Consider the following 25,995-nt stretch of genomic DNA (forward strand, 5'->3'; position numbering starts at 1 on the left):
TGCTTTCCATCTACAGAGGGGAGCAGGGCCTGGGGGGGATGGTGATGACCTTGGTATTGGGGTAGTTCTGCCCTAACCAGATGGGAAGGGACAGTGAAACCAGCCCTAGGTTTGACTCTTGTCAGCTGTTTGATTCAGGGAGAGATCATTTTGCCTCTGGGAGCCTCAATGTGCTAAAAAAAAAAAAAAAAAAAAAGTGCAGATAATTGTTAACCACCGGAGATTGTCCTGAAAGGCCAGTAAGTCTGCTGGGTTATATTCAGGTGCAGTGCCGTGCGTTTAGGCGTCAGCACTATTGTTCTAGTCCTGAGGCTTGTGTTTGAAAAGCTGGGCTCAAACGAGGTCGGTCTCGTTTAGAGAGAGGCAGTTTACCTGTTGGAAAGAATGCTACTGGGGACTCCAGGGCTGGAGGCGGTTCGTCCCAGCCCCACCTGGTGAAACCTGTGTGAGAGTCAGCAAGTTGGAAGGCTTCCCTGGAACTGTAGTGCCCCCATTTTTGTGGCTCTCAGCTATGGGTCTACCCCAAACCATTAGAGAGTGAAAGGCCTCGAATGCCCTGAAGGGCTGCAGAATCTGGACTTGGTGTGGGAGGCAATGGGGAGATACAAGGAGTTGGGTGAAGAGTGTGTTCTTTATGCACATGACAGGGTCATGAAGGCTTTAGGCAGGGAAGTGAGGAGGCCAGATCTGTGTTTGACTGAGATGCAGCCTGGGAGGGATCTGAAGGCTGCCGCGCTGGAGGCCAAGGCCAGCGGGGAGAGATTGCCAGGCGGTGGAGGAGGCTGCTGTCACACAGAGAAGCTGGGTGGAAGCCACACCCCCGTGGTACCTTGGGATATCCCACATCGGCGCAAAAGGGAAGTGATTGCTCTCCAGAAGGCAGGTGACCTCCGCCCAGGCTCCTTTGGCCAGCCCTGTCTGTCCAGGCCGTGTGAGCTTGGGGAAGCCACTTAACCTTCTCAGGCCTCAGTCCCCTCATCCCTACCAGGGATGAAATGCAAAACCCTTGTGTGGACTTGGTGTATGCAAAGCTGGGCCTGGGTGGGGCGCATCAGTACTCAGTTGACGTAGCTGCTATTTTCAGGGTCCCCATCTACACAACAGGGAAGGATGTACATGCTTCCCCTGCTTGTGGAAGGGGAAGCTGCCTGACCAGCCAGAACTTTTATAATGAAGGGCTCGACTGGGGACTTAGCAGGATGGATATTTTTTAACATTATTTTTATTGTATTTTTTCATTACCATTTACCCCCCATACCTTCTTCCACCTCTACCCCCCCACCCCATAGTCACCATACCATTGTCCGTGTCCACGGAGGATGGGTGTCTTTTCCCCTCTGTGCTCAGGGACATGTGTAGTTTACAGAGACCCTTCATGGCTGCGTTTCCCTCCCTCCCTGCCTCCCTCCCAACAGTCTGTGAGACAGGCAAACGGATGTTTTCATTCTGTCTATTTTCCAGGTAAGAAAACAGGATCTGAGAAGGAAAGCAATTTGTCTAAGGCCACACAGCTAGTAGGGTTAGCAGGCAGGTATTCTGACTCTAAATGTCACGCTGGGCCAATCGCAGGAGATGGTCATGTCCAACCTCTACATTCTACAGACGAAGAGGCCAAGGCTCAGAGAAAGAATCCTCTGGGCACACTGTGAATGTGAGGCAGAGCTGGGACCAGACCAGCCTCTGATGGCTGTTCCGCTTCACCGAGTAACCGCAACTGTCTTCCACTGCACCTTGTTCCAGGGAAACCAGTTCCTGAAACCCAGCCGTCCGTCCCGGACTTCCCGGGCGCTGTGAGGCCAGGAGGGCCGCGGGCAGCTTCTGCGAGAAACGCCGGGGATGAGCAGCAGAAGGGGCAGCCTGTGAGGCCGGCTGCCTTTCCAGGCCCAGGTATTTAAATTAAGTTACATTTTTTTATTTAAAGAAAATTCATTTAAGGAAATAATTTATCTATAAAGATATTCAGCTCAGTATAAAATAGCAACAAATTAGAAACAACAGTGAGGATGGTAAAATTAATGACAGAAGTTCATCACAATGATACTGTTAGCATAGCATAATTCGGTTAATGTATTTTTAACATAACGATACTGTTAACAATGACTTGGGTGTGTGTACGTCCATGGAAACATACAATGTATTAACTGAAAAAAGCCAGATAAAAGAATATGTATCATTTTCAACCATTTTTATAGAAAGAAAGAAAGAAAGAAAGAAAGAAAGAAAGAAAGAAAGAAAGAAAGAAAGAACTCAGTAAATAAGGGCTTTCTCTGTGCCAGACAGTGTTCTAAGCACCTCAAAGATGTCGACTTATTTAATCTTCATGAGCTGTGAGTTAGGTATCGTGACTGTCCCCATTTCACAGATGAGAAAACTGAAGCCCCCAGCTCAGGCTGGCCCTGCATGCTCAGGCTAGACAATTACCAAGACGTCTAGTGACCTCCCTGTTCGCCCGGGGGCCTGGCTCCTGGCCTTGCCACCTTCCTCCGCCCTCCCGGTCACAGATCTTTTGCATTGTTCTATGGCACCTGAAGCACCAAGAGGGGAAATGATTTGCTCAAACTTATGTCCCTAACCTCTGCACACACCACTACCCAAAGCCTATCAGACCACTTCGGGTTTTTCTCCATTCCCTTGTACCCAGGAGTGGGCTCAGGGCCTTTTTGCCAAATCATGGAAGGATTCAGCTAGCGGTGACTTCCTCAAGGGGAATTGCTATCTGTGCCCACATCTCCATTCTGACCACCTTCCCCCTGGAGCCCAGCCTCCCTTCCTCTCTCCTGCAGCCTCCTGAGTGGTGAGCCAAAGATCCCACAGCCATGAACCCTCAGTTCATCAGTTCATCAGTGTGGATCCCAAAGCCAAGACCAGCATGGACTGAGAGGAACATGCATAGGCTTTTACATTAGACAGACCCGCATTTGAACTCCAGCTTTGCCACTTTCTAGCAAAATTATTTAGCTTTTCTGTGCCTTAGTATTGTCATCTATAAAATGGGCACAATAAGAGAACCTACTGTGTCATGTTAAGGTAAGGGATCAGACACTCCAGCGTTGCCACTGTATAAATGCTCGCGAAATGTTAGCTGAGCCCTGGCAGGTGTGGCTCAGTTGGATGGAGCGTCATCCCACACACCGAAAGGTCGGGGGCTCGATCCCTGGTTGAGGCACATGCGGGAGGCAACCAAGGAATGTTTTTCACACTGATGTTTCTCTCTCTCTCAAGTTAATAAACATATTTAAAGAAGGAATGTTACCTGATGTTAGAAACATTCCAAACACCTCGAATATGTCAAGTTCAGAAAATTAATTCTAGGACAAGGAGTCTGAATTATTTCCTGTAGATAAAGAAAAAAAAGTACAGAACTTTGATCAGCAATTAAAGATAAGGGGAAGCCCTGACTGGGGTAGCTCAGTGGGTTGGGTGTTGTCACACAAACTGTATGGTCATCGGTTTGATTCCTGGTCAAGGCACGTGCCTGGCTTGCGGGTTTGATTCCCAGTTAGGGTATGTACAAGAGGCAACTGATCCGAGATTCTCTCTCGTGTTGATATATCTCCCCCTTTTTCTCCCTCCCTTCCCCTTTCTCTAAAAATAAATAAATAAAATATAAAGAAAAAAGATAAGGGGAAGCAGCCATAAAGCCAATGTGATACTGGTTGATGGCCAATGAGAAACAGTAGTAAAATAGGGAGGTTCCGGGGGGAATGCTTGTCAGGATGGAGGAGCTTATAGGTGTAGCACCTTCTTCCTTATCTAGGTGACTGCAAAAAACAAGCCTTGTATGTTTCTGCCAGCCTGTGCACCATTCAATTTCTTGAGTGGCCTTTGGAAGCACTAGTGCCCTGGCAGGTCAAGATGCTAAATACAATCTACAGATAGAGACAGGGAATCGATTGTTTATCTTTGCCCAAACTGAAAATAATGAGTAATCATTCATTTCCTCAAAATGGAAAGAAAACACAAAGCTTGTCTCTTCTTGGGAAAACCCCAAGCTTTCTTTGGGCCCCAAAGTTCAAGCTGATTATCTTGTGGGAGTGGACATCGCAGGGGCAGCAGCAGCGGGGGCTGGGGAGGGCACGACAGGTGGGAAGAAGTCAGCCTGCAGGAGACAGTGAGCGGGAGCTTCTGGCCAGCGCCTCCTGAGCCACACTGACAGCCAGGGGGTGGCTGCTGTTGCCTCCTCAGTATCTGGGGAAGGATGCATAACCTTTGAGGGCCTCCTGGCTGAATGAGTGGTAGGGCCAGGATTCAGCTCAGATGGTTTGCTCAAGCCCACATCTTTTTATTTTAAAAAATATATATTTTAAAATGTATTGATTTTAGAGAAAGAATGAAAGTGGGGGAGAGAAACATCAATTTTTTGTTGTTCCACTTATTGATACATTAACTGGTTGAATCTTGCATGTGTCTTGACCAGGGGAATCAAACCATAACCTTAGCATATCGGGATTGCTGCTCTAACCGAGGGAGCTACGCAGCCAGGGCTGGAGCCCATATCTTCACCCCTGCATATGTTGACCCCCTTGCAGTAGGTGGGGAGGAAGTGGGAGAGAGACGTGGGAGAGGAAAATACTTGAGCAGGTGAGCCACGGACATGTTCTCAGTATTTCATTAAACAAATTCTCAAAGCTAGAATTCAGATAAAAGGGCTCTGAGTAGCTGAAATAACTCATAAAGCCTTAGCTATAGGAGAGGCAACTGGGCTGTCAAAAAGAATCTATTTTCTCTTATTCTGTACAGTTTTACCAGCCCCGGTACTTCATACACACATAGCAGAGTCTGTTCTTCGTGCTTTATAAGTGTCATCTCTTTTAATCTGGACAAGAACTCCACAAGGAATGGACTATTTGTGCTATTTTTACATTTGGGAAAGTTAAAGAAGTGATGCATGACTCACCCAAGACCAAATCTTTAGTAATGTCATAGCCAGGACTGGAGCCCAGTTCTGTCTGACAAGCCGAAAGGCCACAGGGAGGCTGCAGCCACAGACCCTGTGGCGGACTCCGGCCACAGGAGCCCGCCACAGGAAGACGGGGGACGGGAATAAATGCACAGGTGACAGCAATCCTGTGGAGGAAAAGGGGACGTCACAGCCACTGTCTCAAGAGGAGAACACCCTGACCCTTGCCTAGACAGGCTTTTATTGTTCTTCTCTGGTCTTACATTAAAGAAGGATTTATTATCTATTACACAGAATATTATTGTCTACATTTTAGGTACAATCAAGGAAATGAAAATAACATACAGAGGGGAATGACAATGAGCTCATTAGCTCTGTCCTTGGGAAAATTCACACAGGCTTTGGAAATTGCCTTAAAGATAGACAATACACATTTGTTGTTTCAGACCAGGGTGATGGAGTTTTAGCAAGAGCAAGCCATGACAGTCTGTATGCATTTTCTAGGCCTGATTCCCACGGGAAAACTCGGTTTGAAGGTCTGGCTCCTGCCCACCACCTCACTTCTGTAGGTTTTCCTTACAGAGCTGAGTCACATTTGCCAGTCCGAAACAAACCCGTCCCCTACAAGATCCACTGCCGGCCACAGAGCGGGCAGGGCACAGAGAACACCGAGTGAGGGGCAGGACTGTCGCGTGTTCTGTACCGAGGCCCCCGACAGTGCAATGCAACAGGATGGGCTTGGCTGCATTCTGCTCGGGAAAGCAGACGTTCTAGAAAGATTTTCATGGGAAAGTTTTTAAAATTGTAACAGTTTTGGTACGCAGAGGGTTAATTCTTAGAGTTTTGGAAATGACATATACATAGCCTGTAGCCCATTGTCCCTGACCCAGTCCTTCCACGAGCATTCACAGAGCAAGGCTGGCTCCTAGCTGGTGTGTCAGCCTGGTGGACTGGCCCAAATCCCACCCCTTCTCAGGTTGTACAAAACCATGGGGATAAACAGATTCAGCCTCTCCTCCAACTAGTAGCCCTCATATGTCACATGAGCAGACCTCAGTGGTCCTCCCAACCTGAGAGACCTGAGACAACCCCCAGAGTGAGCACTAGGCATCAAGTCAGACCAGAAAATGCTGGCTGTGTGAGGCCAGCGCTGACCTTGGAGTCACAGGGCAAAGGAGGAGGACAAGGGACCATGTGTGCAGCTCTGCTCTGGGGCCAGCACTGGGTCAGGGAGAGGGGATGGGGCAGGAGAGAGACCAAGCTGGCCTGGAGCAGCTGTTCCCAGAATGTGGAGCCTGCACCCCCAGTGGTACATGAGAACATGGGTGACTTCATTAGAGAAAATACGTACCACATGCATAGAAAACTGGAGATTTCAAGGCTGAATACCTACCGTGTGAATTAAAGTGCATGGAAAGGAAAACACCAGGTGACTCAGTGAGGTGGCCCAGAGGTGTGGCCAACCTCCAGGAGGTGGGTGCACACGACAGGCCAAGGGCAGCAGGCAGAGATTTCATCACAGGAGCAGCAGTGGCAGGAAGCCTCTCTGCAAGGCAGGGGCCCTGCACCACTGGCAGGGGGCACCTGTATTCCAAGAGAGAAAAGGGGAAGGAGCTGGGCAAGGCTGGTGGGTGGGAAGGTTGGGCACAAGTGTCCCGCCTGCAGTCTAAGGCATGCTCAGGGGTGTCCTTGTGGAGACCAGGGTCACCATCAGAGTCCTGGGTCTCCCTGGTCCTCATCTCCCCTCTGCATTCCTTCATGGGGGTGGAGGGGGCAGGAGTGCGGGTGGGGGCGGCCTGTGGGAAGCTTGGCCTGGGTGTGGGTAGGGGATGGATTTGAGTGAGGAGCGGTGTAAGTTCTCTCCATTAAGCTGCCAGCAACGGGTCTGCAGCCCGTTGCTGGTTTTATTTTACTTTTCAATATGCACTAATTACCGTGTTTGTGTGTTTGTTAGAGACACTTCCAGTGTCTGAGCTGTGAGCTGTAGCTCTGCCCCTTAAACCCAGTTTATGTTCATAGTGCACTGACAGGCCAAGGGTGTGCAAGTATGTGTGTTTAGTGCCCCACTCTGGGGTTCTCTGGTGGCTGTGGGTGTGCAGACACAGCACCTTCTCAAGTGATGTTCTTCAAATATCATATAACCAGTGCTGGAAAATGTGAAAACCAAACCAAAACCAAAATCCCCCTAAAGACCGGACCAGGGAGCAGGAGAGAGGCGCAGGCTGGCCTCCCGCTGGGCTCTGTGGGGACGAAAGAGCCTCAGGCTCTGGGTCAGAGATTTTGTTTTGTCAGCTGCCTGGATTAACAGTTTAGCAAGGCTGCTTCTGGTTTCACCCTGCCACTATTTTTCAGTCTTCTGAATTATTTTCTACGGCCGAAGTTCTAGGTTAACCACTCTTTTCTTGATGTCATAAACTAGAAACAGGAGAAGCGGGCGACTTTGGCCAGCAACCCTGGGGTCAAGGCCAGGTTTCCCTGGAAGGGCCAGCCCTCGGTTCCTCAGAGGCCTGGTTTTCAGCATCTGTAAAGAGTAGGCAATAATGGTACCTGTCTCCTCGGACTGTTGCGAGGGCTGAATGAGTTAACACAGTGCGGCATTTAGAACGGTGTCTGGCATGATGTCGGTGTGTGCTAATTAGGTTTGGCTGGAATATCTGCCTCACACCTGGGCTTCTCCTCCCCTGGTTCCCTGCCTCGGTGCCCTCCTACCTATAGCCGCTGTCAGAAACGTTTCTCCTTTCAAGCCAAGTCAAATGCTCTTTCCTTTGCGAAGCCCTCCTTCATCTCCCACCACCCTGTTATGGCCAACCTCTCCTGCCTCTGACCTCAGGGGCTGGTTATGACCGTTCCTGTTCTGGTCAGGTAGCAGAAACCTACGGTGGAGGTTTCTGGAAGGCAGCCTTTGTAACTAATTTCGTCTGTGTTCTCTGATCCTTTTGAGGGACATGTGACAGTGTAGGGGTTAGAGGTCACACAGATGACATTCCCTTTGAAGGCTGGCTCTGCCACTTAATGCGTGGCCCTAGGTAAGCAGCCAGACCACCTCCAGTGCCTCTGTTTCTCTACCTGCCAAATGGGGGTCATTTATAAGATCAACCAGTGCATAGTGTTGCTATGGGAATTCACATAGGTAATGCATGAAGATTGTTAGGCTGGGCCTGGGACTGTCAGGAAATAGCAGCCATCGTTATCAACAGTGAGTGTTGGTCAGGTGAATCAGAGACAGGTTTGGTCTGGGGCTTGCTGGGGACTGCCCCCCCACCCCCACATCAGGCCACTTTCCGGACCACAGTACCTGCTTTCCAGGTCCTGCTCCAGCCAGAGCCAACCTCCTGCCTCCTCCTGAAGATGCTCCTCCTTCCTTAAAAACTGACCTTCCTGCTTCATCTGATTCAAAGGTAAATCCTCCACCCAAAAGCCATGTCCCCAGTTTAGGGCACTCTCTCTCTCTCAAAACTGCAATGCATTTATTCCTTGAGACCAGTTTGGGGGTTAGGGGTGAGGTGAGGGGGAGAAAGGAGACCCACTGAATTACTTGAGCTTCTAAGACAATAAGTACTAGCCAGTAAGACTGGTGGTCAATACAGCTGGGATGGGGATGGGTTGAGGTGGGTGGTTGATGCACTAGTGAATACACTATTTTTTTTAATTTGAATTTTGAATTACTCATACTGAATGGCTATTGTTGTGCTGGCTGTTGTCATTTAAAAATATTTTTATAGATTTTTATAGAGAAAGGGAAAGGGAGGGAGAATGAGAAGGAGATAAACATCCATGTGGGAGAGAAACATCAATCCTCTCGTACCTGGGGACCTGGCCTGCAGCCCAGGCATGTGCCCCGACTGGGAGTCAAACCAGCAGCCATTTAGTTTGCAGGATGGTGCTCATTCCACTGAGCTACACCAGCCAGGGTGTGAATATACATTTTAAAGGAGGCTTTCCATTATTTGTGTTTAAACGAGAGCTGATAATTGGCATCTTCCTCCTGCAAAATATATTGGTTGTAGTAGGCATTTGTTTACAAACTGCTTCCCTTCCAATTTTTTTTCAACCCAAAATGTGTTTGTGGTATCCTGAATTTTCATGACTTGGGTCCAGAGCCACATAGGACTTTTGTCAGTTTTGGGCACCTGTGCTTTCGTGGGCCCTGTCCTTCATTAAAAAAAATATATATATATATGTATATATATAATATAAAATGATTCTATTGATATGAAGTTGAATATAATTCGAGCTAGATTAAAAGTTAAAACATTTCTTTGACTTTGAAATGTCAAGGAACTTTGAAAGTTCGTATTTGTTTTTCTGATTTTACAAGAAATTAAAATGTATTTATTGGCCCCTAAAAGTGTGTGGGCAGGGTATGTGGTGCTTTGAGTGGGTCTGGTTAATAAAGCTGTCCCATAAGCAGAGTGGGTTTTCATTTTCTTTGAAAATTAATCCTGCTCAGACTTGGTAACTTGGGAGAAGGGCCACAGCCCGATGTTCAGTGAAAACACCAGACAGCAAAACGATGTGTATGTGTCCTGATCCCAGTCTGTTGAACAAACGCCCACGTATCTAGTTTGGGAGAAGCACACCAAACTTGAAGGGCAGTTGAGTGGATCATGGGGTCAATAGGATTCCCGCCCACCCCCCACCCCCACTCAAAGGGCGTGAAGTTTATAAGGGCATGAAATTTTTCAAAATTTAGGTTGATGTATGCTTATTGTGAAGAAGGGAAGTGATTGGAGCAGAGCTTCTCTCCATGGGCTTGCACACACAAGCGGTCTCCAAAGTTCTGGTTACGGAATTGTGCTTGGTTCTGTGAACCCACGTCCGGCTTCCCAGCATGCGCACCATGGGCAGGACCAGGCGCACCAGCTTGGCCATTGACCAGCTGTTTGATCTCACCTCAGCTCTGTGACCTCCTGCGTGCTTACCTTTGTAAACTGAAAAATAAACAAAGAGCAAATATCAACCATTTGTCAGGAATACTCACATTTTAGTTAATCTTCAAAATTTCTCTTCAGGGTATGATTGTCATGTTCATTTTTGCCAATGCAATTAAAGTTCAGAGAGGTTAGCTAACTTGTCCGAGGTCACAGAGCAGGTTAGGGGCAGAGCTGGGATTTGAGCAGGCCCTAGTCATGTCCTTTTTATTGTTCCTCCTTACTGGATAAGACGAACCCCTCCAGCCCTTCAGCTCTGGTGTTCTAAGGTATCCCTGATGTAGTAGGGAGAACAACATTTTCCATTTTAACTCCATCGTAATCTCTGTCTCTTCTCGGAACCCCAGGACTTCAGCACCTCCATTCCTAGACAAGAAACACTTCTGAGCCAGGCCACGGACAGCATTTTGTGGAGTGAGGAGGACGTGGTTCAGGCAACCGATAACTTCAGTCAAACCCACAAAATCAGTGAGGGGACTTTTGCTGACATCTACAGAGGACAAAGGCAGGGCACAACATTTGTTTGCAAGAAGCTCAGAGAGGTGAGCACTTCTTGGTTTCTTGTAGCAGGTGGAGGCTGCGTGGTGAGGCTGGATTTTAATGTTTCGGTGTCTTTTCCCTCAGACGGCCTGCTCAGGCCCAGGATCAATTGAGAAATTCTTGCAAGCAGAGAAACAAATTTGTCAAAGGTAAGCCTCCCCTTTAGAAACTACTCTGTTTAATAATGATGACAGCTAATCCTTACATAGTGCTTCCTGTGTGGCAGGCATGTTTTAAGCACTCTGTATATAAACTCATTTTGTCCTCACAAGAACCCTGTAATGTAGCTGCTATTACCATATTATTTTATGTGCGGGCAAATTGAGGCACAAAGAGGTTAAGTGTCTTGTCCAAGATCACATGGCTAGTAAGTGACAGAGCCCGAATTTGAACCTAGATTGGTCTGGCTCCATAGTCCATGCTTTTTCTATGTGGCAACTATAAGTACAGATTAGAATTACAAAAGAACCTTGGCTCCCTTGGCCCAACTCCTTTCCTCCAGCGGGAAAGAAATCTGTTTCCATCTCATTTTCTCAGATGGGCAGAGACTTGCTGATTCCCATTCTCAGGGTGAATCCATCCTAAAACCCTAGTGCTCCGGAGCAGGACCCCATGAACGACGGCCCACCAGCTAAATCCAGGCCTGCCTGCGTGTGCATGGCCCAAGAGCTAGGGATGGTTTGAGAAAAATAAAAAGAATATTTCATGACACGTGAAAAAGATTAAAAGTTCAAACTTCGGTATGCATAATAAAGTTTTATTAGAACACAGCCATGCTCATTTATTTCCGTATTGTCTGTGGCTGTTTTTGTGAGATAGTGCATGGTTGAGAATTGGAATGGAGACCACATGGCCTGCAGAGTCTAAAATATTTATTGTCTAGTTTTTTATGGAGGAATTCTGCTAACCTCTGGTCTTGACCAGTACTGGCCTTTAAAAGTTGTTCTCAAACCTGCTCATTTTACAGATGGGGAAACTGAGGCTGGAGGAGTGAACTGAGCCTCCCTGTCACAGAGCTGGGTGGAAACAAGAAAGAGAAGGGGAAGGACTATTGGGAGACCTAGGGGCTTGTTCTGGCTCTGCCACCACTGACTGATGGGAGCTTCCCAGAGGCTGCCAGGCCCCCGGCACGTGCTGTGCACCAGCCATCATTCGGCCTGGCAGGTCCCTGTCCAGTTTCCTCTGCCAGTGTGCAGCCTTGGGCAAGCGATGCATGATCACTGTAGAGTATTTTAAGAAATAAAGAAAATTATAAATAAAAAAATAGAAATCTCCTATTTTCCATAGCACCTACAAATAACCACTGCTGTATTAATATTTTTATATACTTTAATCCTTTGATACTCTTTCATCCTTTCTCTGTTCATACATGTGTACACACATATACACATGTATACACATACCAATGTAACCCGCACACTTAATGGAAACTGGAAGTCTAATATCTCTTCTGCCTTGGCATAGTGCCATCCTGGAGTTGGCAGTCATTCCTTCATTCGCTGATTTGGCAAATGTGAGTTGTCCAGGCTGTACTTGCTTGAGGGAGTGCAGGCCTTGAAAAATATACCGCCCCTGCCTTGGGGAAGTTTATGGTCCAGTGCAGAGAGTGCTGTGTAAATAATTTTAATGAGCGTGAAAAGTGTGAAGTGGGATGGCCGGCGGGCATGGAGGAAGGCAGAGGGGTCAGGCAGGAGGCCATTACAACAGTCCTGGGGAGAGTCCAGCAGGGTCTGACCCAAGGCAGAGGAGAGGGGAATGAAAGGGATATTTGAAACTATTTATGATAGTTTTATAATTAAATGAGGCGATAAGGAGGTTTCTAGGAAGTTGGATGGTTGGTGGTGCCCTTTGCTGAGATATCACTGAGGGTGGAGAAGTGGGTTTGGGACTTATCAAGTGTAGGTCGTTCACCTGGAGCAGGGGCATCGAACTCATTTTCACCAGGGGCCACATCAGCCTTGCAGTAGCCTTCAAAGGGCTGAATGTACAACTCCTTAACAGTTAAGGAGTAGTTACATTTATACAGTCCTAAAATTATTTCAGCCCTTTGAAGGCAACCACAAGGCCGATGTGACCCCTGGTGAAAATGAGTTTGACACCCCTGACCTAGAGCATGGAGATGAGAGATATGAGAGTGTCCTTCACAGAGGTGGGAGTTACCTAGTGGAGAAGTTTATAATACAGGATGATGGGCCGCCTGGGAGACTCAGGTTTCAGAGGGAGGTTTTTCTTAGTGAAAAAGGCCAAGAAAAGAGTGGTCAGAGAGGTAAGAGGAGAGTCAGGAGGGACTAATGACTTAGAATCCATTGGAAGAGGATTTGGGGGAAGAACTCCAGTGCTAGGAGTCAAACAGACTTCAGTCTCATCCTGGCTTCATGGATTGCTAGTTATAACCTCGGGTTAGTTGCTTAACCTCCAAGCCTCTGCTTCAGGAAGGTGGGGTGGCTAAGGTGTCAGAATGCTGCAGAGCAGGGAAGCAGGATAAGTTGAAGCAACTTGACTTCTAGCTCCTTGCAGGAAGGCAGTTTCTCTGGTGCTAGGGCCTCAGCGCAGTAGAGAGGGTAGAAGAAGTGTAGGAAGTGAGGAATTAGAGCAGTCTTTAAGGTGTTTTTTTTTTATTGATTGATTTTGAGAGAGAAGGAAAATATCAGTTTGTTGTTCCACTTATTTATGCATTCATTGGTTGATTCTTGTGTGTGCCCTGACTGGGGATGGAGCCCACAACCTTGGTGCATTGGGATGACATTCCAACCAACTGGAATTCCTCCTCAGCCAGGGCCAGAGAAGTCTTTGATTACTCTTTCTGTTTGACTCCTCACTCCTGCACTAATGCTTGATTACAGATGCTGCCACCCCAATATCTTACCTCTGCTGGGCTTCTGCACTGGAAAACAGTTTTACAGCTTGATCTACCCCTACATGGCAAATGGTTCTTTACAGGACAGACTCCAGTGTCAGGTAAGAGGCTGGGTCATGGTCAGAGAACAGGACTAGGCAGCACCCTGTTAGAGAATCAAGGGTTAAGGACATACAGGGATCCAGAGGGGGGGGGCCATCCAGAAAGGCCCTTTAATAGAAGTTAGTCCAGGATAAATAAGATCTGGCTAAATATTTTCAAGTAAAACCTTATAAAAATTTTATTTGACAAGAGGCATTACATATAAGTCAAGAGCAAGACTAAAGTATCCCATAGCACTAATTTTATTCAACATTGTTCTGGAGATGGTAGCCAATGCAATAGAATAGGAAAAAAATTAAGAGATACAAAGTATGGAAAAGTGGAGGCAAAGTTCTATTTTAAAATGTTATGCTAATATATACCTATTTGTTTGTGTAAGTATGAATATATCTCTGGAAAGATACAAGAAAAGGCTACCTTGGCTGCCTCTGGAGAGGGGAACTAGATAGCTGTGGCACAGGATGGGAGGGAAACTTACTACACACATGCTTTTGTACCTTTTGCATATTATACCATCTAAGTGTAATACTTAAGAAAATTACAATTTTAAAAACAAACCTCCCTCCCATCAAATCCTGAAACAGAGGGGGAAAAGTTATTCCACATGGAATTATTGCTTCCCTTGGCAGAGACCAAAGCAGTTATTCATGGTGTAACAATAATGATCACTAGCTGTGCTGAGCTCTTCTGTGTGCAGGACACTGTGGGCATTACATATGCCTTCTCCAGGCCTTGTTACAACCCACCAGATTTTCTTCATTTTCCAAAAGAGGAGAGACTCTGGCACAGAGAGGCAAAATGACTTGCTCAAAGGAACCGAGCTGACAAGGGTCAGGGCTACGGTTTAAACTGGGTTCATGTGGCTCCAGATTTCAGAGTTTTTGAGAAGCTGATTAGTAGGGCCAACTTACCATTGTCTTAGAGGATGTGGGACCTAAGACAGGACTTGAAAAATAAGTGGTGATTTAGCCTGAAGATTCAGTCTTAGAACAACAGTGGTAGCACGTGGGGGAAGGTAAAAAGAGCTGCTGTTTGCTGAGCACCCACTGTGTGACAGGCACTCTGCTAGTATAAGGACATACTAGCATAAGGATTCTTTGAATCCTTACAACAACCCTAAGGAATAGGGATTGACATGTCCATTTTAATCGAAGAAAGGGAGGCTCAGAGATGTTGAATGTGTTTTCCAAAGTCACACAGCTACTGCGTGTCTGAGCTGGGATTTACACCTAGATATTCCGATGTCAAAACTTGTACCCTGCCAGCAAACCATGCTGGTCAAGCCCTGTTGCAGAGGACAGGAGGGGCTGGAGGACAGACAGAAGCCCAGGACCCTGCCACTGGATCTTTAAAAGGCATAGGTGTCACTATTTCTCCTCCTCTTCTTTCTCTTAGGGTGGCTCACATCCCCTCCCCTGGCCCCAGCGCATCAGCATCTTCTTAGGGCTGCTCCATGCTGTGGAGCACCTTCACAGCTTGGGGATCATCCATGGCAACATCAAGAGGTGAGAGAGGTGGACCCTGCCAAGGGCTCAGGCTGCAGAGATGAGACAGATCGACATTCCATGGTTCCCTTCTCCCTGTCTCTCTTCTCTTTGCCTTTCTCTGCCCACCTTGCCTTTCTTGGGTCTCTTTTCTTTGTTGAAAACAGTTTTCAACCCCGCAAATCAGTGTTTCTGATTGCAGTCAGTACAAACTGCCTGCCTGTCACCACATTTGTCTTTCTGAGCTGGTATTTTCCCAACAAGCACCCCACACCCTGGTGTATTTTACTTCCCACCCAGCTAGCTGGTCTGCACCTGGCCATGTTTCCCGAGTTTCCGGAATTTTGAGCTCTGTGCTCACGGTCTTCTTGGAGACCTGGCCCCCCAGCTATGTACCTGTTGGTGGAGGCTCCCTACAGGTTAGGGTGCACCCCAGTTATCATGCTCCCAGACACCCAGGAGCAGGAGATCCCTGTCTGAAGACTTTCAGCATGGGGAGAAATTCCAGAAGATACCAGAGAATTTGGAAAATCTGAACTCAAAACCGTAGAACCCACACTTCCCCAAAGTCCTCATTCCATTTGCTAAGGAGAAGCTCTTTCCTCTTTTCTCCCCAGTGATTCTTACTTGGTTGCACAAACAACCAAGTAATAGCAAGAAAGGAAATGAAAAGACATGAGGTCATCCTGGCTCATAGCTAGATTCGTCAGTTTCCTCCATTTTTCCATCTTGGCCCTAAGGCAGCACGGTTACCATTCTTTCTTTTCCCCTCCTTTATTTAAACACAGTGAACATTGTATGTCATCATTTTTGGTGATTTCTTAGACTTCCATTGCAGGGTTGCCCATAATTTATTTACCCCCTTCTAGTAGTGAACATTGGAATGGATGTCTACTTTTACAGATTTTATTTATTTTCAGTGAGAGGGGAAGGGAGGGAGAAAGGGGGGAAGAGAAACATCAGTTGGTTGCCTCTTGCATGCCCCTAACCAGGAACCTGGCCTGCAACCTGGACACGTGCCCTGACTGGGAATTGAACCCATGACCTTTTGGTTCACAGGCCAGTGCTTAATTCATTGAGCCACACCAGCCAAAGCATGGTGTCTACTTTTGAAAATGCTATTGGTGTTTAGTCCTACATTGAACAGTTTTACACATCTAGCTGAGTTTTTTTGTCCCCTCCCCCCACCCCCACCTTTGGAGTAGTTTCTGAGAGTTCACTCCTGTGGTTTAGATGAGTAGATTCAAGAATATTTTTATTGCTCTTATTTCCTACAGTCTGGCCAGATTCAGTCAAAGGATGCTGGCATTTATTTTTATTTATTTTTATTTTTTATTCTCACCTGAGGATATTTTTTTTTTCATCACTTTTAGAGAGAAAGGAAGGGAGAGAGCGAGGAAAAAAAAAGACTGACCTTCTTATGTATACTCTGGCTTGGGATCAAACCTGTAACTCAGGCACATGCCTGCATCAGGAATCCAACCCACAATCCTTAGGTCCATGGGATCATGCTCCAACCAACTGATTGTCCAAACCGCTGAGGACAAGGATGCTGATTTTAGACTTGTGTCAGCTGGGCCAGAGTTGGAGGTCTGAACAGCTTTGGAAGGGACTGAGATGATACAACCTATGGGCTTGGCCAGCTGAGGTACATTGGGGCGGACAATTAGGATGGTTGTGGGACTTTGGCCACACTAAATGCCAATCCTGAGGCAGTAGGATTAATCTCAGTTCCACCCTCATTTGCCCACGGGAGCGGGCTTCCCTCTCAGGACTAGCTCAGAAACTCCATGTTGAGGGTCGTCAATGACCTTAACTTAGTGTGGCTGACACTGCTCACTGCTAGGTTGTTTCCCAAAAGGGTCTCCACAACAACCTCTTTTTGTCCAGGCCAAAATAAGAAGGTTCTGCTTTCTTTTCTGCAGCTCCAATGTTTTGCTAGATGAAAACTTCACCCCCATGCTGGCTCACCCAGTGGCTCACCTGTGTCCTGTCAACAAAAGGTCAAAATACACTGTGATGAAGACCCACCTTTTCCAGGCCTCAGCTGCGTATCTGCCAGATGATTTCATCAAGGTGGGACAGCTGACAAAGCGAGTGGACATCTTCAGCTGTGGAATAGTAAGAGTTTCCTTCTCTGCTGAGACTTGGGCCGGAACTCCTTTGTCCTCTCCTTTGCAAGCACAGGCTATAATAGAGGCTGGTCGCTGTGTCCTGTGGAAGCACAGCAGATGCGGGGGAACTATGGCCCACAGGCCAAAACTGGCCCATGGCCTCTTTCGTATGGCCTATAACTAAGAATAGTGTTTACATTTGTATAATAATAATTTGAAAAAAACACAAAGAATACATGACAAGGACTTGATTTGTTGTCCATAAAACCTAAAATATTTACGACGTAGTCAAAGAAAAAAATTGGCCAGCTCTTAAAGTAAAGCCACTCATGAGAGTCCAGAGGGTAGCAGGCTACAGGTGTCATCTCCTGACATCCCTGATTCCCATCCAGCCACCTATTTAATTTTCTGTTCAGAGGTGTTTATCCTTGTTGTTTATCCATCTGTCTTGTCCACCTGTCCATCCATCTTTACAGTCATCTAACCACCCGTTCATCCAGCCACTCAGCAGCCACCCACTTGTTCACTACCCATCTGTTCATCCTCACTACCACCCCGTCCGTCTTTTCTGTGTGTAGAATTTGTGTAGACTACAACTGTAACTAAAATACTGTCCCTCTCCCAGGAGCTCATGGTCTGAAAATAGCAGCCTCCAAGGTACATTTGTACAGAACATCGATTCCTTGAGGTCTCTGTAGGTTTGGTGTGCTTAAAGGTTTGGTGGCCAAATAGGTTTGGCAAATCTGGGGTAGGCAAAGCCAAGATTTCTTTACCACAAAATTAATCAGAGCTTTTAATATGATAATGAGCCCTTGATCTGTTAATTGTGAATTTACCACAGCCAGGCAAACAGTATGCTGTGTTTCCCAACTTAATCTGATAATTGAACCTTGTTGTCTCAGTATCTGTGAGTGTCAGGGTCCCATGGAATCCAGTCTGGAAGATGCCGGCTGAGAACAGTGACAGTCTCTGGCTGACCTCTGCCAAGAGCAAACAACTGTATTTTGGTTACCCTCTCTCTTCCTCTTCAGCCTTGACCTCTGCACTTCCTGTCCAACTACAGTCTCCTGTCTGTCCACCTCCCTATGAGTGCTTTCCCCCTGGGCCACTTTCTGCCCTCAGCCCAGTGTCCCATGTCAGATTCCACTTCCTTCTGTCTCCCAGCCAGTGGGCTCTTCTGGTTTCCTTGCCCCGGTTAGCTCCACCAGGTGGCTCATTGAAGTTCAGCAGGGCTCGCCCAGGTTCCTGCTCCTTTAAGACCTGGTGGAACTGAATCCTGAAATCACCAGGCACTGTAGTGCAGAGCTCAAGAGCAAGGATTTGGGTCCCAGCTCAGTTACTTTTCTGGGCCTCAGTTTTATCTTCTGTAAAATAGGGGGTAACGATACATCTGGAGATTAATAATATACATAAACAGGTTAGCATAGTACCCTGTGCATACCATGGTTATTAGTATTATAGTGGTTTGTTTTATTATTCCTACCTTCATACCCTCGTTCCTGATTTTTGTTTACCGTTGACTTTTTAACTCAGCTCTTAGTGTAACAATCGACTTCCTCCTGCAATCCTGCAGTCACTCACTCATTCAGTGCCCGCTGGCTCCCCCGCACTTTTTCTCAGCCCTGCCACTGACTAATAGTATGATTTTGAACTTTGGTTTCTCTTATGGGGAACTCTGCATTTCACAATATATGTTTTGGTGAGCTCCATGTGATCTCTGTAAAAGGCCCAGCACACAGCCTGCCGTGTAGAAGAGGCATAGGAAACGTTTATTCATTTCCCCTTGTTTTTAACTTCCTTCCTGGCAGGTGCTACTGGGGAGTCCCTTTTCAATGGGCTTCTGTCCATTTGCTGCAGAAGTGCCCGCTGCTGTCCCCTCCTGGCCACCGCCACTCTGTTATTAATCCAGTGGGCCTTTTCTCTGGAGCTGAGGATTTCTTGGCAGTAAATGGGAACTTATTATGGGTTGCTTCTAGGAAGGCTGTGGAAGAGAGATTTGACATGAAGCATGGGGTACTCACCCTCTTCTATTCACTACCACTAGGTCCCCGTTTACCAGCTGAGGGCACAGGCTCATTTTAGTTACTTGCCCGAAGATCACCTGCACGTATGAGGAACAAAGTCAGAATTTGAACCCAGGCCTATCTGACCAGAGAGGCCTTAACAGTCGTGATGCCATCTCTGCTGAGAATTCCTATTCAAAGCAAGTTTCTTGTTTACTAAGACCCACATCACGATTTGTCCACTTTTTGGTGGCTTACACTGGCTTGGGTCTGTGCTCCTTTTGTGAGTGGATGAATTAGTGAACAAATAGTGTCAATAAAGGCATATGGGTGAAACATGCTGTAGAGATTGCTGAGGTTCTCTGCATGGAATTCATGTCTGCACATGGATTCCTCTTCTCTGAGATTGTTGTAGCAGTTCCTGCTTACCATTTCCGATGGGCTTTTAAATGAAATTATCTTTAAAATATAGTGTGTGTGTATGTATATATGTATGTTTATAGGTATAGGTATATGTGTGTATATAATGTGTGTGTATTATACAGGGTGGGGCAAAAGTTGCTTTACAGTTGTTCATGTGGAAAATAATGCAATAATTAATAAATAATAATACAACAATAAACTGTGTTTTGTACTCACAGCTGTGAACCTACTTTTGCCCCACATTGTATGTATATATGCACATATATGCATGTAGTTTATATAATACATATAAATGCATATATACATTTATTTTATTTTATTTATTTATCTTTACAGTGGAAGGGAAGGACAGGAGAGAAATATCAATGTATGGTTGCCTCTCGTGCATCCCCTGCTGGGAACTGGCCTGCAACCCAGGCATGTGCCCTGACTGGAAATCAAACTGTAATAGTCTGGTTGGCAGGCGTGCGCTCAGTCCGCTGAGCTATACCAGCCAGGGCTCATATATACATATTTTATAAAATTGATGGTAATACACACACATTTGGTTTCCATCCTCCCTGCCTTGCTATCAATTAGGTCAAACCTTCCACAAGCAGCTGGGAGGCATGTTTAGTTGGAGGAAAGTATGGTATTCTTCATGTTCAGATTTTGGGCCTAAGTCTGTGCTGGGAAATGTCAGAGCATGGAGCTCAGACTTCGTTATCAAGAAGAAGCTGCTTGCCCTGACTGGTGCGGCTAGGTGGATTGAGTGCCAGCCTGTGAACCAAAGGGTTGCTGGTTCAATTAGTCAAGGCACATGCCTGGGTTGCAGGCCAGGTCTCCAGTAGGGGGCACCTGAGAGGCAACCACACATTGATGCTTCTCTCCCTCTCTTTTTCCCTCTCTTCTTCTCTGTCTAAAAATAAATAAATCAAATCTTAAAAAAAGAAGAAAGAAGAAGCCTCTCTCTTGGCCAGAATTCTGCCTGACCTTGTGCATGGGTGTTCAAACTGTGCTAATTCCACATTCTCTCCAGGTGTTAGCTGAGATCCTCACTGGCATCCCTGCGGCGGACAACAACCGAAGCCCAGTTTTCCTGGTAAGGGAACCAGTTACTTCTGCCTGGGTGGTGCATTTGGGCCTCACAGCTATGAGGGGTCAGAAGGGTGTCCATTTTACAGGTGCTACTGAGGGAGGCCTCCGTCCAGGGTTTGATTTGCATCTGTGCAAAGGAGCTTTAATCTCCCACCCCCACCTGCCCACCAATAATTACTTTTTCATGATAATAGGATTTAGAATGTTTGGGGAAAACTCGTTTCTTCTCTCTGCACATTAGGCAATCAAATAGGGTTTGTCCTCAAATTGGTAAAAGTTAATTCCAGCCCTTTTAAATAGGTTTCTATAATAAATTCAATAACTTCCATATTTGGTACCTTCAGAGAACTGTCATATGTATAATATAGTGTGATTTCGAAAATATAACAACACAGCTTGACTCTGTTTGGCACTTCCTATAAATTAGCTTTCTCAATCACCTCAGAGTCCCAGTGAGATTGATAGAGGCACCGTGTTCATCTATAGGTAAGGAAAGCGGGCCCTGAGATTTGCCTGAAAGCTCAGTTATACTAAGTTTCAGAGCTGAAGTTCTGAGTCAAGTCTTCTTGATTTTAGATCTTGAGTTCTCAACCATGACACTCCCCTGACTGTGTAATTCTCATGGCAGTCCAACCATATGAATTCAGTAGTATCATCACCCCCATTTTACAGATGAGGAAACTGCGGCCGAGGTGAAGAGACTTTGTCTCATGCTCCTCAGGGAGATTAGTAGTCAAACTGGGATTTGAACCCATGTCTTTGGCAGAGTTTCAAATTCTGTGCAAGCTCTGGTCCTCTTCATCACTTTGAGGGGGGAGCCCCTTTTCTGACTTGATATTGAAGCCATTGGAGCAGCTGGCTTTTTTGTGACTAGGCCCCAAAAGCATTTCCTGAGCTTTGGGGTGGAGAGCTGAGGGCCTCCCCCAAGCACAGAAAGTCACAGCTTGTTCCTCTGCTGAACTCCCTGAGCTCTGGTCCTTTTGGGCACTGAGCTCCAGATACTGCAAAGTGGTCAGTGCGAGTTGCTTGGAGTAGTTCCTGTCTCCTGCCAGCTTTCTCGAGAGGCACCCTCAGCAGTGCTCTGGGGTTCCCTGGGTGACCGTGGCAGGAGAAGGAGGGTTTCAAGCCATTTGTGTGAAATTTGCTAGAAGATTCTTTTTGTTAATGGTTTATAAAAATGCGAAGGAGAGCATTTATTCAAAAATCTAGGTTTTTTTCTTCTTCTTCTAGATCCAAATGTAGTCTCTCATCATTTCCTGTTGTTGCACATGCACAGTTAAGATTGTGCATGTCATCAAGATTCCCGTGAGAGCTGAAAGCTGATCGTGCCTCGTGTGGCCCTGGCGGCGGGGCCTCTCCGCTGTGCTCGGGGCAGTGTTCATGAACACGGAGGGATGTTTTCATGTTTGTGTTTTCAGAGGGAATTGGGTGGTTTCCACCCAAGTTTAAAATGTGTGTACACTCTGATGCAGCAGTTTCAGTTCAGTAGAGACTAGGGAAACACACACAAGTGAGGAAAGACAGATGGACAAGGGTTCTTGTAGCCTTATTTATGATAGTGAAGTGCTGCAAACAAATAAAGTATCTTTCAATTGGGAGGTGGTTAAAGTAATTATGAGATAATCATTCCCACAGTGGAATAACATGAAGTTATTTATAAATAGCTTTATGCATGTAAGTTTATAAATATTTGTAAATAATGAGGATAAAACATATGATACATTTTGACATATGTGTATATCTGTGACCTCATCACCAAATCAAGATAATGAACATGGCCACAACCCCTCCATCCTCCTCCTCTCACCCCACTCCCCGTCTCTGCCAGCCCCTGCCGCCACCGATGCGCTTCCTGTCGCTGCACAAAAGCTTCCACTCTCTGAAGGCTCACATAAATGAGGTCATGCAGGGTGTGCTCTTCTGCTGGCTGACTTTTCCCACTCAACAGAGATACTCTGAGATACAGCCACGCTTTTTGTGTCAGTGGCTCTTGTCTTGTCACTGAGCAGTGTTCCATTGCATGGATCTGCCACTGTTTATCCATTTACCTATTGATAGGCATTTGGCCTATTTTCAGATTTTGACCATTACAAATAAAGCTGCTAGGTAGCTTTGTGTGGGGGTCTCTGGTCATATGCATTCATTTGTCTGAGGTATAACTCACACTTTCGAGGTGCGCAGAATGGTGTGAGTTTTGATAAATGTAGATAGTTATGTAACTACCACCATGATCAAGATATAGAATATTTCCATCCTTCCAGAAACTTCTGTCTGGTCCCTTTAGAGTCAGTCCCCTCTGCCATTTCCAGCCCCCGGCAACTCCTGTTTTAATCTCTGTCCATATAGTTCTATATTTTCTTCAGTGTCATATACATGGAATCACAGAATGTGAAGCTATAATTTTGGCTTCTTTCACTTGGTGGGGTGCTTTTGAGATTCACCCACGTTGTTACATATATCAGTGGTTCGTTCCTTTTATTTCTGAGCAGTATTCTGTTATGTGGGTATATGACCATTTATTTATCTATCTACTCACTAGTTGATGGACATCTGTGTTACTTCCAGGTTTCAGCAATTGTGAATAAAGCTGACATAAACATTCTTATTTTAAAAATAATGAGAAGTTCTGACCAGATAGCTCAGTTGGTTAGAGTGCTATCCTGATATGTGAAGGTTGTGGGTTTGATCCCCAGTCAGGGCACATATAAGAAGCAACCACTGAATGCATCAGTAAATGGAACAGCAAATCAATGTTTCTCTCTCTCTCAAATCAATAAAATAAAAAAAAATAATGAGGAACACATATATATGTTCTGAGAGGAAAGTATCTCCAAGTGTAAAAGGCATGTTCAGAACAGTGTATGATTTAATACCATCTTTGATAATAGATGAATGAATAAAAATGCATCTTTTATTTTGCTACTTGTAAATTGGGGATAATTGTATCTATCTGATAGGATTTAGTGAAGGTTAAATATGTGAAGTAGCTAAAGAAGAGTGATGAAGAACATAATAAACATGTATGTGGTAGCTATTATTATAAATTTTATTTTTACAGCTCTTAGGAGATTGCTTGCTATTATAATAACTAAAATGATTGTAGCTATAGACTTTTGTAGGGGAAAGTCTAGAATAATGTAATCCAAACTATTAGCAGATTGGAGCGTTGACACGAGGGAAAAAGTAAACTCTTGTCCTAAAACTTTAATAAGTTATATTTTAATTTTTAACAAAAAAGTTAGTAATAATAGCCCTTACTGGTGTGGCTCAGTGGATTGAGTGCCGGCCTGCAAACCAAAGGGTTGTTGGTTCACTTCCCAGTCAGGGCACATGCCTGGGTTGTGGGCCAGGTCCTCAGAAGGGGGCTCATGAGAGGCAACCACACTTTGATGTTTCCCTTTCTTTCTCCCTCCCTTCCCCTCTCTCTAAAAAAAAAAAAAATTAAAATAAAAAACCCCAACCCCCCCCAAAAGTTAGTAATAATAATGTTGCTTTTGTAATAATAATTTCTGTTTAATTAACTTTATAAATTCCAATAATCTGCATACTTGTCTTAGAAAATCTGACAGCACCGGGCAGTGACTCCATGCCTCTCTCTTCCCTGCCCTGACTTGTTGGATTTCAGAGATGGTCTCTTTTTTCTTTCTTTTCTTTTTTTTTAGGTTTCCTTCTTATTTTAAAATTTAATTAAAAGTATATATATTTTGCCCTGACCTGTGTGCCTCATTTGGTTGGGTGCCCTCCCACAAAGTGAAGGGTCCCTGGTTTGATTGCCAGTCAGGGCACGTGCCTGAGTTGCAGGCCCGTCCCCAGTTGGGAACTGATTGATGTTTCTCTCTGGCCTATCAATGTTTCTTACCCTCTCTTTTTCCCTCCTTTTCGCTGTCTCTAAAAATAAATAAATAAAGTTTTATTTAAAGGTATATATATATTTTTTGAGAGCCTGGGTAGCTTAGTTGGTAGAGCATCAAACTTTTAATCTGAGGGTCCAGGGTTCAAGTCCCTGTGCAGTATATATATATTTTTATATTCCATATTATTATTATGTATTAGTTTCAGATGTATAGCATATTGGTTAGACAATCATATATTTTGCAGAGTGTTCCCCTGATATTTCCAGTACCCACCTGGCACCACACATAGTTACTACAGTATTATTGACTATATTCCCTACGCTGTGCTTTACATCCCTGGGACTGTTTCGTAACTATGAATCTGCACTTCTCAATCCCTTCACCTTTTTCTCCCAGCCCCCCCAACCCTTCCCCTCTGGCAACCATCAGTCTGTTCTCTGTACCTATGAGTCTGTTTCTGTTTTGTTTATTTATTTATACCGTTCTTTAATTTTACATGTACGTGAAATCATGTGGTATTTGTCTTTATCTGACTTACTTCACTTAGTATAATACTCTCTAGGTAGGAATGGCTGCTTCTTAAAAGCCCCGTGTATTATGGACAATTTCAAACATACACAAAAGTAGAGAATATTAGGAATATTCATTTATCTAGCCCATCAATTATTAATATCATGTTTTTCTTACTGCTTTGCACCACTAAAACTTTGTGTGTGTGTACTTTAAATCCAAGTACTATGTTATGTCACCCATACAATAGTTTTTTAAATTTTTAATGTTATTTAATATCCATTTCATTTTTAGAGTGGGTAAATCATCTAAAAAATTGCTTTTTAAAAGTTGGTTTGTTTAGCCCTGGCTGGTGTAGCTCAGTGGATTGAGCACAGGTCTGTGAACCAGAGGATCGCGGTTCAGTTCCCAGTCGGGGCACATTGCCTGGGTTGCAAGCCAGTTTCCTGCAGGCCGGTTCCCAGCAGGGGATGCACTAGAGGCAACCATACATTGATGTTTCTCTCCTTCCCCTCTAAAGATAAATAAATAAATAAATATTTTAAAAAAGTTGGTTTGTTTAAAATGGGATACAAATAAGGTCCATATTTGATTTGGTTACATATCTTAAGACATTTTTATTCTCCAGCCACACCCGTCCCCCCTTTACTCTCTGTATATCATTTCATTTCTGCAGGAAGTGGGTCATTTGCCTGATAGACTTTTTCATGCCCAGATTTGGGTGCTTATGTCCCTGTGGTTTCTTGTTTCTTTGTTCCTCATGTTTCCCATATATAGGCAGTCACCTCCAGAGACTTGGCTAGATTCAGGGTTAGTGCTGCTTCCTAAATGATGTCGTGTACTTCTTAGCATCACAACACGAGGCATGCACCACATTGTCCTACTTTCAGTGCTAAGCTTCATCAGTGGATTTGGGTGGACTTGGCGATTTCCTCCATTACTAAGATCCCCCATAACCCCACCACTGAGTGTTCTCAGTTTGTGTTGATGACAATTGCTAGGTGAGACCCATAACGTCATCAGGGCTGTCAAATGATAAGCACCCCCATCTATTGTTCTTTCAGGCCAATCATTTTGACAGTTTCTGATTTCATTTCAGAGGGTGGTCACCTCCATATCTGTAAACAATATGCTTCTTTTATTTATTGATTTATCAACTTCAAACACCCTTGTAATATTTAAAGAGATAAACATTTAAAA

The 25,995-nt window shown here is 45.3% G+C and overlaps 1 protein-coding gene and 1 non-coding gene across 2 annotated transcripts in view; both read left to right on the forward strand.

Moving 5' to 3' along the window:
- IRAK2 (interleukin 1 receptor associated kinase 2) overlaps positions 1-25,995 on the forward strand; it is a 56,261-nt gene that overhangs the window by 22,725 nt on the left and 7,541 nt on the right. Inside the window, exons 3-10 of the mRNA XM_037130801.2 lie at positions 1,741-1,887; positions 8,207-8,298; positions 10,179-10,373; positions 10,456-10,520; positions 13,215-13,329; positions 14,726-14,835; positions 16,740-16,935; positions 20,373-20,435. Of these exons, the coding sequence (XP_036986696.2) occupies positions 1,741-1,887; positions 8,207-8,298; positions 10,179-10,373; positions 10,456-10,520; positions 13,215-13,329; positions 14,726-14,835; positions 16,740-16,935; positions 20,373-20,435 (983 nt within the window). The remainder of the gene's footprint in view (positions 1-1,740; positions 1,888-8,206; positions 8,299-10,178; positions 10,374-10,455; positions 10,521-13,214; positions 13,330-14,725; positions 14,836-16,739; positions 16,936-20,372; positions 20,436-25,995) is intronic.
- On the forward strand, positions 24,373-24,446 carry TRNAK-UUU (transfer RNA lysine (anticodon UUU)). Its single transcript has one exon. It is a non-coding gene; the product is annotated as a tRNA-Lys (tRNA).

This window comes from Artibeus jamaicensis, unplaced genomic scaffold (genome assembly GCF_021234435.1).
Source record: "Artibeus jamaicensis isolate MK-2021 breed Jamaican fruit bat unplaced genomic scaffold, CSHL_Jam_final contig_519, whole genome shotgun sequence".
NCBI lineage: Eukaryota > Metazoa > Chordata > Mammalia > Chiroptera > Phyllostomidae > Artibeus > Artibeus jamaicensis.